Source organism: Xyrauchen texanus, chromosome 37, assembly GCF_025860055.1.
Source record: "Xyrauchen texanus isolate HMW12.3.18 chromosome 37, RBS_HiC_50CHRs, whole genome shotgun sequence".
NCBI lineage: Eukaryota > Metazoa > Chordata > Actinopteri > Cypriniformes > Catostomidae > Xyrauchen > Xyrauchen texanus.
In genome coordinates this window covers 35,537,224-35,557,038 of record NC_068312.1, presented here as the reverse complement: position 1 = coordinate 35,557,038, position 19,815 = coordinate 35,537,224, and the positions used below count along the sequence as shown (strand labels likewise).

General features: G+C 37.2%; 2 protein-coding genes across 2 annotated transcripts in view; one reads left to right on the top strand and one right to left on the bottom strand.

Moving 5' to 3' along the window:
• Positions 1-291: 291 nt before the first annotated feature.
• On the top strand, positions 292-1,272 carry LOC127630475 (taste receptor type 2 member 136-like). Its single transcript, XM_052108022.1, has one exon. The coding sequence runs from the start codon at positions 298-300 to the stop codon at positions 1,270-1,272; it is 975 nt and encodes a 324-aa protein (XP_051963982.1). The 5' UTR covers positions 292-297.
• An 8,479-nt stretch (positions 1,273-9,751) lies between these two features.
• The window catches only part of dock5 (dedicator of cytokinesis 5), an 87,872-nt gene continuing 77,808 nt past the window's right edge, over positions 9,752-19,815 (bottom strand). Inside the window, exons 47-51 of the mRNA XM_052108653.1 lie at positions 18,202-18,368; positions 13,638-13,782; positions 13,236-13,386; positions 11,360-11,481; positions 9,752-11,183 (exon numbers count right to left, since the gene is read on the bottom strand). Of these exons, the coding sequence (XP_051964613.1) occupies positions 11,082-11,183; positions 11,360-11,481; positions 13,236-13,386; positions 13,638-13,782; positions 18,202-18,368 (687 nt within the window). The 3' untranslated portion in view covers positions 9,752-11,081. The remainder of the gene's footprint in view (positions 11,184-11,359; positions 11,482-13,235; positions 13,387-13,637; positions 13,783-18,201; positions 18,369-19,815) is intronic.

The following is a 19,815-nucleotide window of genomic DNA, read 5'->3' as shown; positions in this document are numbered from 1 at the left end:
AATCTTATGTGAGTTCTCTAATATCTCTAAAATAATAAATATCACGGCATCTTTGCCTTTGTATCACCTTTTTAATATACATCTTTGATATAAAGTGTTGTTCTTCTCCAAATATTGATGAAATTAAAACTATTGCTGTGACTGTCTGCACTCAGCAGTTAAGTTTTAATATATCTAATAATGGGTAAGACTGAAGATGGGTTTTGTTGGTTAGGAATTTTGCTTTATTGTTTGCATTATAGACTCACTGTTTCTTTCTTAGAAACACAAGAACCTCATTAAGACGGAAGAGCAATCATGCTGTCGATTGAGGAAAAAACCATCTCCTGGATTTTTACTGGCTTGCTGTCGATCTCCAGCATCTTCTTTAACGTGTACCTGCTGCTGGTGAACCAGAGAAATTACAAGAAGAATCACAAGCTGAACCCCGCCGACTTCATTATCACCACCTTCGCCATGGCCAGCGTCATCCAGCATCTCATCAGCTACTTATGGCAGACCATGGATTCAACAGATGTTATTTGCAAACTTTACATAGTAGAGGCTGTCCTGCTGGTGATGGTCTTCAGCTTGAAGCTCATCGTAATTTGGACCATGGCATTCCTGACCTTCTACTACAGCACTAAACTGGTGGTACAACCCGTTAACTGCTACACGGGCATCAAGGAAGTCATCGTCAAGCACGTTCACATCATCTCGGCGGTTATTGTTGTAAGCGGCTTTGCCAATTGTGTTCCTTTGCTGACTATTCTGACCAACAACAATGGCACCTCTGACATAATCGACTGTGGTTCCCTCATGCCTGACAATATCAGTGGCCTTGCCTACATCTTCTACTACGTTTTCATCTCGGACATCGTTCCCGGAATTGTGATGCTGAAATGCTGCATTTCGATATCATATCACCTGGCCAAACACCTTCGCGACATGAAGGCCAGCAGCAATGGCAGCCATGGGCCTAAGCTGGGCACTCAAATACGGGTGATCAAAATGACTATAACCCTAGAGGCTGTGTTCCTTTGCTTTATGGCCGTGGATCTCTACACGCAGTTTACAGTGGTGCTGAAGCGAGACAACACCATCACTTTGACCATTCTCTTTTCTAGCATCTACACCATGGTCAGTGCATTTGTACTGGCATATGGGAAGAAAAGCTACTGGAAGGAGCTGATCACGTCATATAACCTCTTTCTAGATGAGTACCCCATTTTGAATAGTATGAAAGTTAAAGAGGTCAAAACAGAACAACAAGAAAACAGTCAAGAACATTGACCCTGCAAGTGCAGCACGATCGTTTTTGCATGTACTTGATAGAAATACACCGATCAGCCACAGCATTAAAACCACCTACCTAATATTGTGTAGGTCCCCCTTGTGCCACCAAAACAGCGCCAATCTGCATCTCAGAACAGCATTCTGAGATTATATTCTTCTCACTACAATTGTACTAAGCGGTTATCTGATTTATTGTAGACTTTGTCAGTTCGAACCAGTCTGGCCATTCTCTGTTGATCTCTCTCATCAACAAGGCATTTCCATCCGCAGAACTGACGCTCATTGGATGTTCTTTGTTTTTGGCACCATTCAGAGTAAATTCTAGAGACTGTTGTTTGTAAAAATCCCAGGAGACCAGCAGTTACAGAAATACTCAAACCTGCCCATCTGGTACCAACAATCATGCTATGGTCCAAATAACATGGACACATTTTTTTCCCAATTCTAATGGTTGTTGTGAACATTAACTGATGCTACTGACCAGTATCTACATGATCTTATACACTGCACTGCAGACACACGATTGGCTGATTAGATAATAGCATGGATGATTGTAATTGTAGTTGTGTAGTAATTTTAAGATAGTGGTTTTATTACACTGTAAGGCCTAAAGAATGTGGACATTGGACAACCCCTTTTAATTAACAGGTTTAGGGTATTTCAGTTGCACCCATTATAAACAAGTGTGTTTAATCAAGCAAACAGATAATCAAATGTAAAAAGTTTTGAGCATTTGATGTTATGTTATAAAAAGGCTAAACTTTAGTCACTGGATGTCCTTGAATTTTGACATTACTTGTATTTACATGAACTTGTCAATAGTTGATGAATAAACTAAAGTAAAAAGCCTTTGTTCCTTTGCCTTTTGTCAATAATCTTGGTTTACACATGCTCAATAAATATTTGCATAAAGCACTGTAGTGGTTATTGGGGCTGAAAATCACTGCAGGTTCGTGGGCACCTATTGTTAGTTTTCTTGCTATTATTCTGTCTGTCGCACCAATGGGAGTCGAAGGCAGTCCATAGAACCCAACCCGATCCCGACAATTTCGCTGTGAGAGTTTTGGTAGAACTTTATGGTAAAACGTGAAATTTGGCACACTGATTAGAGGGAGGGTTTAATGTTCTTGATGCCAATTTTGGGTTGAGTCACTCAAACCCTCTAGCACCACCAAGAGTTAAAAAATCCACTTATGTTTCTGCTAATTCTTTTGAACCGAAAGGCCTAAAAGTAAAAAAGAAAAAAAATTATCAGATTTGTTCGGCCATAACAATGTATTTTGTTGAAAACATATAGTTTCTAATTTTAAACTTTGTCATGTACAGTCAGTGGCCCACCCAAAAAAGTATTTGAACACAACACAACAAAAATGTTTAAATGTCACTGGATTATACACATACCTGTCAACATTTGGGTAACAAAATCCATGAGACCTCTGAGCTGGGGTGTGCTGGATGGCAGAGGCAGCCTGATACATCAAATTGTGACGTTGTGATTTAATATGCTGAGTAATGTCATTTTTCCCACCGTGTCCGATATTAAAATCAGTGCGACACACTTTGCAAAAGGCGTGGGCATTGACAATATGGCTTCGAGATATGAAATTAATTTCTTCCGTCCAGCTGTTGTTATATTTACATGTATATTTATGTTTTTCGCCGGAGCACCACCCGAGTCTTCTCCTCCCATCAACAGCGATGCTTGATTCAACTTCCCGCGTCCAGTGTTGCCAACTATTTTCAATGGAAAGTAGCTAAAGCCTGCTCGAAAAGTAGCTAAATGTCGCCAGATGAAGTCATGCGTCATTAGCATGTTAATGACGTCATCGCGTCGTATTTGCATTCTGCCTAATTTGTCGGTACTGTAGCCTACTTCAGTTTATAATAACGGTTGTCTCCCCTAAACCGTGCTCATACTGTTTTTATATAAGTATATAGCCGAATGTCCAGTAAAACGGTTCTCAATTACATATTTTCTGTTAGACAACGGAACGGAACTTAGCTAACGTTACATGTTTATGAGTTTGAAGAAGGTTTATTGTTGTGTTTGGATAAGTAAAATGTATAGAGTCTGTAAATATACGATCTGAAGTCGGAGAGTTCAGAAACCGAACCGAATGAACTAAAACTCTGATTAGTAGTGAATATAAGCGCATGCCAAGAAAAAACGGTCAAATTAAAAGTTTTGAATTAAAACAAAGGAGAAGGCAGCTGCTATGTGATCACTGATTGGTTCCTGCTAACACAGCGTGCACATGCGCAGCTCATTCATGTCTATGTCCGCTGGCGTGCAGTCAACGGAATGTGCTGCTCCTCTCAGCCGCTCACTGAACAGAGCAGACGCAGCGGGGAAGTAAGACCTCACGCTTGCAGTACTGGCGATATTTGGAATTTGGAAAGTGCTAAGGTTTGTCCAAAAAGTCGCTAGATTTGTCGCTAGTCGCTTTTTTGAAAAAATGTCGCTAAAGGGGTCTGAAAAGTCGCTAAAAATAGCGACAAAGTCGCTAAGTTGGCAACAATGCCCGCGTCTACTACCTGCGCAGATATCAACAGCGCAACTGGGTTGTAGGTTGCCAGGTTGAGTTCGCAAATGGGTTGACGTTTTTATTATGTGTCGATTTTGTGAGTAGGATGCGTTTTATACAAGATCTGGCAACTGGACAACCTTGGAATAATATATTGATGTGATTATTCATATAATGAGGCCATACAAATTACGGGAGTTTCCGGGGGGTATGGGAGACCCTCGGGAAAAACTTGAGTGTTGACAGGTATGATTATACAACCAACACAAGGTGAGTTTAGAGTTAATTAAGTGACCACTTTCACATGCACTTAAGAAAATATTTTATTCCAGGCTTTTTGTCGAAAACAGCGTATTAGGCTGCCATAAATGCTCCTTTCAATACACACCACTGCGCTTTATATTCATATGTCAACAGGCCCTCCCTTCACAATCGCCACAAAATTCACTGGTTCACTTTCATTTCTAAGACCCTTCTCGGCCGCTCACCCCCTTACTTGGGTCACCTGCTGCAGCCAAAGCCTGTCACATACAACACCCGGTCCTCATTTCGTCTTCAATTACGTATTCCCAAAACTAACTCTGCCTTTGGTCTTGCTTCTTTTCAATCTGCTGCCGCTCGCGACTGGAATGCTCTGCAAAATATTTTCAAACTAGATACACTAATTTCAATTTCATCTTTTAAAACTATTATATCATCCTTGTTCACGGACACATGCAGTTGCTTCTCTACATAATCATGTTGTGTTGTCTACTGTGTTGTTTTAAATTGTATTTAATGTAATTGTTAACCTGTATGTATTTCTAATGTACTGTATTTATTTTAGCCCCATTACCGTTCCCTAAGTGGTTATTCCACTTGTCAGGCCGCCATTGTAAATAAGAACTTGTTCTTAATGACTTGCCTGTAAAAATAAATAAAGAAAAAAATAATAATAATTCAGAAACGTCATGTAAACAAGAACACTGATTTCCATATTCCATAAGGGATTAAGAGAAAGCGGTTTAACATATGTAGGTTTCTCCGTGAGAATGCGGCTTATTGTTGTCATGTAAACGCTTAAGCGGAGATCTTACAGAGTTTTTGAGGAGTTTGAGTTTTTTTCTAATGCAGTTCGATGGTCATATTTATTTTAAATATTGCTATATTGGGATGAATGGAAATAATTTGTGAAAGGAATAGTTCACCTAAAAATCTAAATTCTCTCATCGTTTACGCTCATGCCTTCCCAGATGTGTAAGACTTTCTTTCATCTGCTGAACACAAACAAAGATTTTCAGAAGAATGTTTCTGCTCTGAGGGTCCATACAATGCAAGTGGATGGTGACCAAAACTTTGAAGCTCAAAAAAGCATATAAAGGCAGCATAATGGTAATCCATACAACTCTAGTGTTTTACTCCATGATATTAGAAAGGATATGATTGGTGAGAAACAGATCCATTTTTAAGTAATTTTGTTACTATAAATTCTCCCTGTCCAGCAGGTGACAATATGCATGAAGAAAAAAAATATATTGCATGGATGATTGTTTGTACCAGACAGGCTGGTTTGAGTATTTCTATAACTGCTGATCTCCTGGGAATTTTACACACAATAGTATCAAGAATTTACTCTGAATGGTGCCAAAAACAGGAAGCAACCATTGTGGTGAGAAGAATATGATCTCAGAATGCTATTCTGAGATGCAGGTTGGTGCAGTTTTGGCAGCACGAGGGGGACCTACGCAATTTTAGGCAGGTGGTTTTAATGTTGAGTCTTCACCTGTCACATTGACAACAACCAGGCTGATGACACAAAGACCTGATATCGATGGGTTATTAATTGAGGGGGAGGCCAATTTCATTTAGCCTCCAGCTCACTGGGTCCCTAAGCAGTGTTCACTGCTCTCTGCACACTGAGCAGGGAATATTTGATGAAGTTCACGTTACGAGAACTTAAACAGCATGTTAAAGTTTCTGCGATGGTACAAAGCGCATGGATATTTAATGAGATAAGTACTGAGGCTTTATTCGATTGGTTGTCTGTTGCTAAACAACTTTCAGAAACATTCTAACACCACATTGTTTCACACCGCAAATGCGGTGCTAACCCTGCTCCGGAGGGGAGTTTCATAACCCAGGGTAATGAAACCCCCTTTCAAAAATACAAGTGTGAAATGTTGCTTTACCTGGGGTTAAAGCAGGGTTTAGAATGAAGATGACCCAGGGTTAAGCGCAGTATGAAAAGTCATATTATTGACTGTTTACAGGGACACCAGAAAGCTGTTTATTGCAAAAAAGCTGCTTAGGGCCTGCCAATTTTCAGAGAATAACTAGCTAAATTTCAGTTTGTTCCTCACGCAAATCTATCGTTTGGCTTCCGAAAATGTTTGGACCAACATGAGAGTGAGCAAATGATGACAGAATTATCATTTTAGCTCAAACTATTTCTTTATAAAAAGCTCTTTTGATTGAAGAATGAAGGCTCCTGTAGATGACCTAGAGTTTAATCAAGCTAATGACATATTAATATATCATTCTTGGATTAATCTCCTTTTTTTTTTTTTTTCATATTCTATGTACAAGATCTGTTCTGAAGTATTATGCTTCAAGTTTTGAATGGTGTTACCATGGAGATATCCATCCGTGGCATATAATATTAAGGGCTATTTAGCAGCCTTTATCATTTCTCAGGGTTACATGATGTTCAAGCTTCAAGTAACAACCAGTTTTTAGTTGTTGTTCTACAATTTACATCATAACATTTCTTTGTTTTATATTTTAAAACTTTCTACATTTAAGGGTTTAAATAGTACAGTATTTTAAATCCCAGATTTCCAATGTGGTCTCAGACTTTTGGACCTCAATATATAGGCCATATAAATTAATTCAGAAATTAGGTTTATAACACTTCTGAGCCATGGCCACATGCTGATCTCAAGGATCCTTGACTTTGATTGTACAGCTCAATATCACACATCACAACAGAGAAACGTCCATTTCAAACAGAGACGCATCCGCAGTAGAGATTATTCTCTCTTTAAGCTCTAGCCGGAGGGATCGGAAACAAGCTTTGATCTGCCGCCGTGTCAACTCACACACATAACCTCTATTTTTGTCCTACAAGAGTGAACAGATGTCAAGAGTGCGATGCTATCCTTAGGCACAGTAAACTCATGAAGATGACCAGTTATTACCTAACAGCCAGTGGCCAGAGACGTTCAAGGAGGATATAACAATTTAAAGGTGAAGGGTGTCATTTTTGTGCCACTAGTGTCATTAAATGGAATTGCAAAAACAAAGACTGTTTTCAAACAGGTTTCCCGAATACACGTCTGCTAATTTTTGAACAAACAAGCAGTCCCGCCCAAATACACTCAATTGGTTGGGCTATAATTTGACATGACAGGCTGGTGGGGATATCCAAACAAACAGAACAATGTGTTTAGAGCGCTATATAGAAACACAGTGTTAACACTTTACTGGAAAATCAATCTACAAATGGCTTACTTACAGATGTTTCTACATATAAAACTGGAAAATGAGAGCATACTTTTATCAATAAATGAAACAACACTTCAGTCTCTCAAATACAGGGAAAAAAATACACAGTGACCCCTAAAAATGTATTTTAACTATTTGAGCCACACTTAAAAATGTAAAAATTCCCAGGATTTATAAACAGTTCAAATAGTTCAGGAAAGGGCAACTAAGTTTTTTACTAACAATTTAAAAAAAAAAAAAATTCTCTCTTAAAGTTAAGAAAACTAATTAAGGTATTACCAAAGTGATTATTTTTTCAAATAATTTGATTAATTGATTCAGTCTGCAAATGCTAGAATTTTAAAAGCACCAGATCTGATTGTTTAGTTTACTATATTTTTAGCATATAAAGTATTTCCAGATCCAGCTTTTTTTTTCAGTTTTCAATTAAATTTGACATGTTAATTTACACTACTGAAAAAGTAATTAGACTTATTAACTATTAAATCATTAGTCACTATTGTTGAAACATTAAACAGTTTTGATCCATGTTTTGGGGCACTTTTATTCAAATCAATGTGCAAGAATTCTCAAGTAAATAACACAATTTTTGATTGTTTGTTTTTCATTGGTATTCTCTGGTTTATCCCTGCCTCAGACAGCCCACAATGGAAAACTTTAAATGACAATGATCTTAAAAACATATTTAATTGCTTTAATGAAAAAAATAAAAAAAGGTTCAGCTATTAAAGTGATTCCCGAAGGCCAAAAATACTTAGAGAGTCTGTTTTTGTTCAAAATGAAACAAAACAACAATAATAATTAAAAAATCAGTCATACAAACCTCACTTATATTAAAATTTCAAGTTTAAATAATTCAATAAAGAACAATTTAATATGTACACCTACAATCCCTTTTAAAAGACATTGTTCTGTTTTTTTCCCTGGACTTTTGTGAACCTTCTACAGGTGAAACTCGAAAAATTTGAATATCGTGCAAAAGTTCATTAATTTCAGTAATTCAACTTAAAAGGTGAAACTAATATATTATATAGACTCATTACAAGCAAAGTAAGATATTTCAAGCCTTTATTTGATATAATTTTGATGATTATGGCTTACAGCTTATGAAAACCCCAAATTCAGAATCTCAGAAAATTAGAATATTGTGAAAAGGTTCAGTATTGTAGGCTCAAAGTGTCACACTCTAATCAGCTAAACACCTGCAAAGGGTTCCTGAGCCTTTAAATGGTCTCTCAGTCTGGTTCAGTTGAATTCACAATCATGGGGAAGACTGCTGACCTGACAGTTGTGCAGAAAACCATCATTGACACCCTCCACAAGGAGGGAAAGCCTCAAAAGGTAATTGCAAAAGAAGTTGGATGTTCTCAAAGTGCTGTATCAAAGCACATTAATAGAAAGTTAAGTGGAAGGGAAAAGTGTGGAAGAAAAAGGTGCACAAGCAGCAGGGATGACCGTAGCCTGGAGAGGATTGTCAGGAAAAGGCCATTCAAATGTGTGGGGAGCTTCACAAGGAGTGGACTGAGGCTTCAAATGTCGTATTCCTCTTGTCAAGCCGCTCCTGAACAACAAACAACGTCAGAAGCGTCTTACCTGGGCTAAAGAAAAAAAGAACTGGTCTGTTGCTCAGTGGTCCAAAGTCCTCTTTTCTGATGAGAGCAAATTTTGCATCTCATTTGGAAACCAAGGTCCCAGAGTCTGGAGGAAGAATGGAGAGGCACACAATCCAAGATGCTTGAAGTCCAGTGTGAAGTTTCCACAGTCTGTGTTGGTTTGGGGAGCCATGTCATCGGCTGGTGTTGGTCCACTGTGCTTCATTAAGTCCAGAGTCAACGCAGCCGTCTACCAGGACATTTTAGAGCACTTCATGCTTCCTTCAGCAGACAAGCTTTATGGAGATGCTGACTTCATTTTCCAGCAGGACTTGGCACCTGCCCACACTGCCAAAAGTACCAAAACCTGGTTCAATGACCATGGTATTACTGTGCTTGATTGGCCAGCAAACTCGCCTGACCTGAACCCCATAGAGAATCTATGGGGCATTGCTAAGAGAAAGATGAGAGACATGAGACCAAACAATGCAGAAGAGCTGAAGGCCGCTATTGAAGCATCTTGGTCTTCCATAACACCTCAGCAGTGCCACAGGCTGACAGCATCCATGCCACGCCACATTGAGGCAGTAATTAATGCAAAAGGGGCCCAAACCAAGTACTGAGTACATATGCATGATTATACTTTTCAGAGGGCTGACATTTCTGTATTTAAAATCCTTTTTTTTTATTGATTTCATGTAATATTCTAATTTTCGGAGATTCTGAATTTGGGGTTTTCATAAGCTGTAAGCCATAATCATAAAAATGATATCAAATAAAGGCTTGAAATATCTTACTTTGCTTGTAATGAGTCTATATAATATATTAGTTTCACCTTTTAAGTTGAATTACTGAAATTAATGAACTTTTGCACGATATTCTAATTTTTCGAGTTTCACCTGTATAATTTGTTCTGATCATTTCATGATTTAACATAACTATGTATAAGACTTTTCATACAGAAATATAATGTGCCAGGTGCATGTCTATTAAATATTACCATATTTGCAACACTCTTACCAAACAAAACTAAGGAATCTTTTAGCAAATTGACATTACTATAATTATAATAACACTAATGCTGACAAACCCAATGTACAGCAGTTATTAACATGTGGAGATAAGACCTTGTTATGATACTGTTTTTTATGTATGTTTTTTTATGTAGACACCAACAAATTCATAACTGGAGTGTTCCATTAAAAAACAATACAAAGAGTTATTTAAGATATCTGAATGTGTAGTTATTGCTCTAGCACAAAAATAAAGACAAATGTTGAATCACACAAGAAAAAACAAACAAAAATACAGCATTTGATTTCCATACAGTGCATGCACTACTAAATATGATATTTAGACTTGAGATCATTGAAAAAGCCAACTTCATGCAAGACTAACTGGAACTAAGATCCTCTGAACTTTTTTAAAGCATGTGTAGTACACTGAAATGTACCTTTCCAGAAAGCAGAACTCAAAGCCAAGGTAATATTTAAGGTGCTTGAGCGTTGACAAGACGGGTAGCATAATTCCCAGATATTTGATCTGCTTTTTGCAAACAAATTCTTGAAATTTTAAAACATCTTATAAAAACTTGATTTCAAGTCTCTAGAACCAAACAATGACTGGTTGGTCATACATTTTAGGGCTTTTGCATTTGGCTCTCTAAAGTTACAAATATAAAAGTAGTAAATAATCTTCACACCAAAAGCCTTTTCTGGCTTTTCTAAAAGGTGATGGATGTTGTGGGTGCAACTATAAAAGTTTTGAATGTTTGAAAGTACAATGAGTGATGTGCAAAGTGAATATGTGCATGGAAGCATTAAAATCATTGCTTCGGTAGTCAAAATAACTTTAAACAGATCTGGATAAACCAATGCTGTCTGATGGAAGGGAGGCCAATGTTAACATTCAACAAACCAACCTTTGGTCACATTTCTGTGCAGCAGTTAGAATACCCACTTGAGGTTTATTTCCATTTATGAATAGAAATTGTCAAATCATTGTGAAAAAGCAGTTTTGCTACACAAATTAATTATCATATTTAATCATTAAACCCAGATATACACGATGAGAACAATAAACTCTCAGCTCTGAACTTTTTAAAAGGAGGAACAAGAACCGTTTCTCAGTACACCAAACCCCCCAAGATTTGAGACATTGGAACCACTGGAATCTGCTTCTGGACCGGAGGAGAACCGGAGTATCTTTATTGTGGATTGCTCTCATAGGTGGGAATCATGGACTTGCGTGTTTTGGGTGGGGGAGGAGGAGGCGTGTTTTCAATTTTCATTGGTAATGGAGGTGTGAACTAAAAAAAACAGATGAAATAAAGGAGGAAAAGTATGACATTTTTTGTTTGGTTTACCACATTTTTCACTTATTTTTGTTTAGAATATCAATGATTAACCCTCGAAATCTGCACACGTGGAAATACATGTCATTGTGTGATGACAAAATTACACAAGCGCACAAATTTCCTCTTACCTCGGAGGTAGAGTTGTATATGTTCTCGCTATCATGGGGGTGTTTCTTGGGGGGCCTGGGAGGAGGAGTGCTTTTATTGTCAGGCGTGATGTAGTCACTCTCGTTTGGAAGACATGTGTAACCTAAGGAAGGATAATTAAAATTTATTTAGCAATTTGTTTATTATTCATTTCTTTATTTTATGTATAGGCTATACTGTATGTGGGTGTTTCTTCATCTTTGGGCTCTTTTAGCACTGTGGATTTCTAGAAAGTAAACTCTGATAAAAAAAAAAATGTCACACTCTCAATTTGTTTAATTAAGTCAAGTCAAGTGGTTTTTATTGTCGTTTCAACCATATACAGTACAGTACACAGCAAAACGAGACAACGTTAAGTGATTGTACATGCATTATAGAAGGCATATGTCATCTTTGTCATTTTTCCTTAGTTTGGGCTGTCACAATTATGAAATTTGGCTGACGCTTAATTGTCAGTTTTAGGGCTAAAACGATTAATTGTCATATAAATTGGCATATTTCTTAAGGTGCATGTGTGCTTCATACACATTAAGCAGTTCTTTTTACATGTTTAACTTCAAATATATATATCAAATAATATAAGGCTTAAGGCTTTAAAAAAAATTACAAATATCAAATCGTCTTGGTCACCTACATTTACACTGTTGTTTTGGGACTCATAAATAATTATTAAAAAAATAAATTAATAATAAAGAGATATTTATATTATATTATATTATGCAATAGTAAAATATTTCTGTCCAATGTTTTTTCACTTTCACACGCTATTTAATGCTCTGATTAAACCCATGAGCCCTTACTTCTCGTGAAGTAAAACCTTTGAGATTTTGTTTCATTTTATCACTCCACAGAAATAGAGTATGTGTGCGTCTCCTCTGTGTCACTGCTTATCATTAATACTACGTGACCAGGAACATTTCCCATTACATGATCATTAAATTAAAGTGAAACCGGAGTGCTCAAAGTTCATATTTGTTCATTTATATTTTCGCGGGAGTTTGCCGCTAGCTTTTGCTGACGGCGCGTGCATCAGTGCGCTTGAGAAGCATTTCACGGGCTGTTTCCGGATAAGAGCTGCTCCCGTTGACATACACGGTGCGGTTCAGTGATGAGAATGAGACACACAAACACACCGTTCATGACATTTATACTGTATGTTCACTTATAATTCTCTTATTTGGGCATTCAATTGTGCTTTTAATCTAGTGCACAATAACAGCAGTTAGATCAATAACTGTCGATTATTAATCTTGACAAGCTGAATTAAATAAAACAATTCCACACCAACTCAAATTCTGTTTAGTGTTTAATTAAATTCTATTTTGTCGGTGATGCAAAGGGCATTTTTAAAGATTTTAAATAAAAATGGTTGACTCCTTTGCATTGCTAAGACAAATTTCATAGCTAACATTTTATGTATCCTAAATACACACAGCTAAATAATATTTTCAAATTTTTGCATAATTCCGCAATATTAAATTTTATTCTTTTGAAATTTGTGAAAATTTGTATTATTTTCACACAATAAATAAATATTGAAATGTTTTACGCTTATTTCACTCTTTGTTTGATTATCATTGTTATAAACATGTAATAACTTGTGGATTTTAATAGTTTCATATTGAAAGTATGGGTCTGGTATGAGGCTAAAACTGTTAAATCTATACATAAAAGGCATATAAAAAGTACCAAAAAATAAATTATAATGCCTGATAAAAAGTATTCAAGTATGTTTTATGTGACCTTCATACATTTTGTAAAAAAAAAATAGAAAATTCAAAACTTGGGACATAAAAATGGTAAATGGAAGAAACACTTCTCTAGCATACATGTGTGTATGGATGTGTGTGTACTCACTGGAGCTGCGAGGTGTGTGTGGTGAGGCGGGCAGAGGGCTGAGTGGGTTGTGTAAACTCAGAGTGGATGATTCGCCATGAAACAAAGACAGTGTGGGTCTCCGGTCCCCTAGAGTCAGACTCTTAGGCCTCGGCTGCTTCTCTGGAGGAATCTGCAGACACACATACAAATACGCATACACACAACCATTAAGATGAATCATATCTAAATAATATTATATTCATTCACTTTTCAAATATTACAAATCAACAACAAAAAGATTGCGTTCATGTCGACACTGGTTTGGAACGACATGGGGGTGAGTAAATGATTAGAGAATTTTTTATATTTGGGTCAACTGTCCCTTTAACTGATAACCAGGAGCAAAAACACTGAGCTTAAAAGCATGAAAGCTCTCGGCACCTCGTCTTTGTCAGCAGGTCGCTCCAGTAAGACCTGCGACCTGCTCACACTCCACTCCTTCCTGTTCTTCTTACTGATCCGATTATCTTCCTCGGAGTGGGACAGAATCGACATTCTGCTATCACTCATGCGGGAGAGCAGCGAACTGAAAGAGAGAAAAAGAGAGACCTGTCATCTCCTGTATACCTGCATAGTAAATCTATGTGTTATGTATTTGTACAATAGCTTTCTGGTTAAGTAATTGGTTTGTAATCTGGTCTGGAATTTGCAGATAAGTATTTTCTCAAAACCCAGTTTTAAAGGAATATACCAAGTTTAATATAAGTTAAGCTCAATCGACAGCATTTGTGGCATAAATTTGATTACCACAAAAAAATTATTCAACATGTCCCTCTTTGATTAAAAAAGCTAAACTCACGGTTACAGTATAGCACTTAAAATGGGTCAATGGGGACAATTTGAAAATATTATAATACACACTGTTCCAAAATATTGCCGCAAGACTTTAGTGTGATAAAATTGCTTACTAACTTCATTGACATGATTATGTAACCCTGATAAACCCTGCAAGTTATTTGATCACTCTACAACATTAACACGTACAGTATAATGTTTAGATCTTGCGGCTATACTTGAAATTATGTGTATTTTAAGGTTTATGGACTGCTCCCATTCACTTCCATTGTAAGTGCCTTATTGTAACCATGATTTATGCTCTTTTCAAAAATGTCAATGTATAAAGTTGTCTGTCTTGGTGCTTTCTCCATATACTGAATGTGATATACTGTAGGCACATTATTGTCTCTTCAGCACATTATCTACTAAGAACAGAAATGTAAATGTTAAAACACAAACACTGATATAAAAGGAAAGTCAGTGAGCCCAAGACACTTTTCAAAAGTAAATTAGCAAAATTAGATTTAGATTAGAAACGCTTTAAGAGGAATGCAACAACTCGGAACCGATTAACAAAGAAAAAGGACACAATGTAGATTTAATATGAAAATACTTTCAGATTCTACAACTGCTATTCATGACTGTCACCAGCCATTATTTGATTTTAATGCCAGAGCTTAAAAGCACAATGAATGAAGAAATAATAATCACTGACACTTTTATGACCTCAAAAATAAATCAAGTATAAAATGAGTGTAATAAGGCTCTTATGTCTTCTGAAATCATACAATGTCTTTATGTGAGGAACAGACTAAAATTTGTTATTCACTGAAAATCTTAACATCCACCTTAGATCTCTTTGGCGAGATCTTGAGAAGTTGCATTGTCCAGCTCATAAGCGCATCATTCGTTTGAGTCTTATCTTTTCAATCAATTGATCTGTCAGGTTCACAAAATAGGTCTGAATAATTTGTTCATGAATCGGTCTGCGCTAGCACTCGAGGTCAACTCAGTGACTCAATAATCCAGTCGCAGCAGATCTCAAGCTAACAGTTCGATGGAGAGAGGTATTGTCAGTAAATAAATACTTAAATTATGGCATCGTATGGCTTCAGAAGACTTTGAATATAGTGGAGAAGTCAAATCAACTGCTTTTTATGATACTTTTATGGTGCTTTTGCATCCTTTTTCAGGCTTGAAAGCTCCAGTCCCTGTTCATTATAATGGCATGGAAGAGTGATCAGTACATTCTTTAAAATGTCTCCAATTATGTTCCAAAAAAAAAAAACATAGGTTTGTAATGCTACCTCTAGGTTTAAGTAATTTTTTATGTATGAAAATCTTCTACTTGGTAGCTTGACATAAGCATCTTCTAGAGAACATTTCAATGAAAGCACACACTTGAATGGCATCAAACACAAGCTGATAGGATGAGAAATATGGAAACTGCACTAGTTTTCTGCTTTCCCACTCAGCATCTCACAAAAAAAAAATATTTCACAGAAAGAAAATGCTTCAAAGCAACTGATAGAACAACAATCCTGGCCGGTCATGAATGACTTGTTTTGAATCAAATTGGATGAACAATTGGCTTATTAGGTGGGCTTAGTTTTTAGTATTGTTTAAGTAGCAACCCCCAACACCCTAGCAACCACCTAACAACTAGGCAAGGGCAATTTGGGCATTTTGTCTACTCGAGTACTCAAGATGTACTGACATGTACATAACTGTATATAAAGTAACATGCCTGAAAATGTCTTTGGATGCTGCATTGCATCTTGTTCCAGTGTATTGTCTATTCATTATTATAAGCTGTTATAAAATAATGTTACAAAATGTACAAAAGATTGCATAATCAAAATATAATTTGTAGTGACTGTCTAAACCGTCTATTTTCAAACCGCAGTTGGCTTAATAGGAGACACCATAACCATTGCGTTTTAATATACTTGTTAAGTTGAAGTTCAGTTTTGAGATGCTGCATTCTGTTCCATTTAGCTGCAAGAGTTCTAGCTGTTTGAACCTCTCGCAGCGTGTTGAGTCCACTGCCACACGCGCCTGATGTGTGTGTGTGTTTCCCCAAGTGTTCGCTCCTGGAGGGGAAGCCGCGATGCTCCGTGTTGTTGTTACCATGATGATTCATGAAGCATTCCATTCAACTAAGAGAGTCGGAATTTCCACCTTTCAAACGGGGTAAGTGCAATGGAATGACACTTTATGTCAGACTTCTAACTTGGAATCTTGTGCAGAAATCTTCAATTCCCATTTCGTCGAGATGCAGGTGTGTGCTACGTCACTCAGGGCAGGGAGTTTTACAGTCAGTGACAAACATTCACTTTTAATAAATAATATCCATTAGCGAATCCAAGTTCTTACATTAAATGTGTTTAGCATGTTTTGCAGAGACAGGTGTTCAAAACATGGTTAATTCCACTCTCTTTTGATTATCGTAACAATAGCATTGCAGCATCGTATATCAGTTTGGTTGCTATGAGCCATTGCTGAAAATCAATGTACCTCTCGTACATTACAACGTAATCAATAAGCTCCCTCTTTGGCACATTTGTGTTTAGTTGTTAGGTAATTGTCACTGAATTTCAAATTAATTGAGAATTCACATCAAGCATGATCACCATCGATCATCATTTTCATGATCGATTATTGCTGCCACTCCGAGTACACGAGTAATCGTACCCATTAGTGGTGTAACAATCCATCGATCTGGATCGATGCACCGATCCAATAACCAACAATCTAATGTTATCGATACAAAGCGTAAATATTGATATAGAAATTTTTTTAAGATGTATCATTATTTTAATACTGTTTATTTGTGTCAGTCACATCCCTACGCATTTCCGTCATCCCTATGCTTTTCATGTGGGACACGGATGTGCGTGGGGTCTTTGACTCCAAATTGTGCTCCGCTATCCATGTGGTGTGCACACGCGTCAACTGCCTTCCCACGAAATGCAAGCTCCATTGACAGGATCCATGTGAGCGCATTAACCGGGCACTCTTTAAAATGTGAGCTCTCGTGACATATGCAGAGCAGCTCACATGCGCAATTAATTCGGCTTCCATCGACATTGTTGCGCATGAGACCCATTTGAATTTTACACGAGAATTTGCTAGAAGTTCAACCATGTGAAACATCTTGACAACACCGACATTCTGAACAGCACTAACGAGGGAAAGAGAAACACCAGCTCAGCTCCAGCATTAGTTATAAGACTTTACACATTACACATCAAGACATTTACTAACATTTATCCTGAATTTTTCATTACAACTGTGGTTGTAGCTAAGTTGTAGCTAAGAAAACCACGGATAGCACGGATAGTTTGAAACAAGTCAAGGGTAAGTATTTTGAATTGGACTAAACTGAATAATTATCTGTCATCAAACGAGTGATGATCACTTGTGTGTGACTGAAATACCTTATTTTGTTTTGGATGCCCCAATGTGTATACAGAGAGCTGAATAATATAATCAAATAAAACATGGTTGCATTTGAGGGCAAAAATGGGACCCTGAATCGAAACGTATTGTGGGAGTTTTTGAAGTATCTGCAAATATCAGATTGCATGCCAAGAGAATCAATTAAAGATTGTATCTTGATGAAATGTCCGGTTTACACCCCTAGTACCCATCCCTACTAACAACACCCTAGCAAGAACACAGAACCCCCCCCCACCCGCATCATAGAGGTGAGTTTTTGCAACGATAAGCACTACTCAATTTTCTTCTTGTTAATATTATCTGTACTTATAGCTCATAAACTTTTTTATTTTGCTTTTGACACTTTTTTTATGAAGTGAAGAATTGTCAGGAAATTACCCTAGCTGGTAATTTTTTGCTGGATTCAAAGCTGGATTCAAAGACCATTTTATTTTCGGTTTTAAGTTATAAATAATTGTTAAACAAGAATACACCAAACAAGCAGCAACAAGAACCAATTACATTTGGGGGTGAAACAAGGTGAAATTGCATTAATGTCATATTTATCCTCCAGCAGAAAACTGAATTAAATAGGAGATGGAATAATTTGGTGACCTTTCCATGATCACAGGAAATGTGTCCTGTGACAAATTAGCACTCCGAGGGCTGTGGAAAAAGAGTGTGATTAGTTGTTAGAATAAGAGAACACAATGGTGTGGGTACTGACTCCTGGGAGGCCGGCCTAGAGGAGTTTCCGTTGGAGGAGCCCGAGCCGCTGGAGTGTCCAGAGGAGGCGTAAGAAATGGTGGACATCCGTCTGAGCGTGGAAGACATGATGTATGGCATCACCACTGACCCCACACGACTCTTCTTCTTTTCTGTCAGAGAGCAGGGCTGAAGATACAAACAAGAGATATGTTTTTAGATAATAACAGGAACCTCACAAAAAAAAACTGTTCAGTCATTATGCCAATTTGTTGGCAGACCCAGAAGGCCAAATCATCATTGGTTTTCGCCATTCACCCTCTAAAATCTCAAATGGGTTTAAAGAAAAGCAATTTTCAATTTATGATTAAAACAAACATAAAAAAATTACACAAAAGTTTCTGCATAAGGACCGCACTGGTTGTCTGATTCGTTAGCGACATAAACACAAATCTTTGTGGTAGTTTAAGTCTATATGCAGCAATTTTTTATCAACTTTGGTTTTTTAGGCACAAAACAGTCTCAAAATTCACATTTGAGGTATGAATGTGTGTAAATTATGTTGCAAAAAAAATCGCTACAGTACAAACCCAGTGGATCTCTTCCAAGTTTTAGGACTACGAACTGAACAACTGTTTTTACTCAAACCAGCCCGTCTGGCACCAACAATCATGCCACGGTCCAAATCACTGAGATCAAATTTTTCCCCATTCTGATGGTTGGTGAACATTAACTGTACCTCCTGACCAGTATCTGCATGATTTTATGCACTGCACAGCTGCCACATGATTGGCTGATTAGATAATGGCATGGATGATTGTTGGTGCCAGATGGGCTGATTTGAGTATTTCTGTAACTGCTGATCTTCTGGGATTTTCACACACAACAGTCTCTAGAATTTACTCCGAATGGTGTCAAAAACAAAAAACATCCAGTGAGTGGCAGTTCAGTGGACAGAAATCCATTGTTGATGAGAGAGCTCAACAGAGAATGGCCAGACTGGTTTGAACTGACAAAGTCTGTAGTAACTCAAGATAACCACTCTATGCTATTCTAAGATAAGGGTTGGCGCTGTTTTGGTGGTAAAAGGGGGACATACACAATATTAGGTAGGTGGTGTAAATTGCATTTTGTTAATTGCATGTTGTGGCTGATCAGTGTATATATACATACACAGGGTGGCCCAAAAAAAAGGTGCCACTATGTTTTATTGCTCATATCTTAAAAATGCATAAAGGCATTTGCACGATTTTGTTGTACTTAGATTAGAAATTACTACGACTTTTTGTAAACAACAAAAATTATGTCACTTTGACTCCATCAGAGCAACAACTTAAAAATAAATAAACAAGTAAATCGTTTGGCCCCAGAAAAACAGGGCCACATGGCGAAAGAGAAGTTTGCTGCTACTGAAAACTTAGCTAAACTATTTCCTATTTTATTTGTAGCAAGTAGTTGCTCATGATGGCATCACAGCAACAGCATTTTGATGTTTAAAAAAAAGTCGTACAAATACGCAAATGCCTTTGTCTATTTAAGATATGAGCAAAAGTGTACCCCTTTATTTGGGGCCTCCCAGCATATATAAATAAATATAGAGACCAAATGCTCCTGCAAATCTAGCAAAAACCTGACA

Excerpts from the sequence above, each read along its gene's own strand:
- LOC127630475 (XM_052108022.1), top strand. The coding sequence starts at position 298 with ATGCTGTCGATTGAGGAAAAAACCATCTCCTGGATTTTTACTGGCTTG.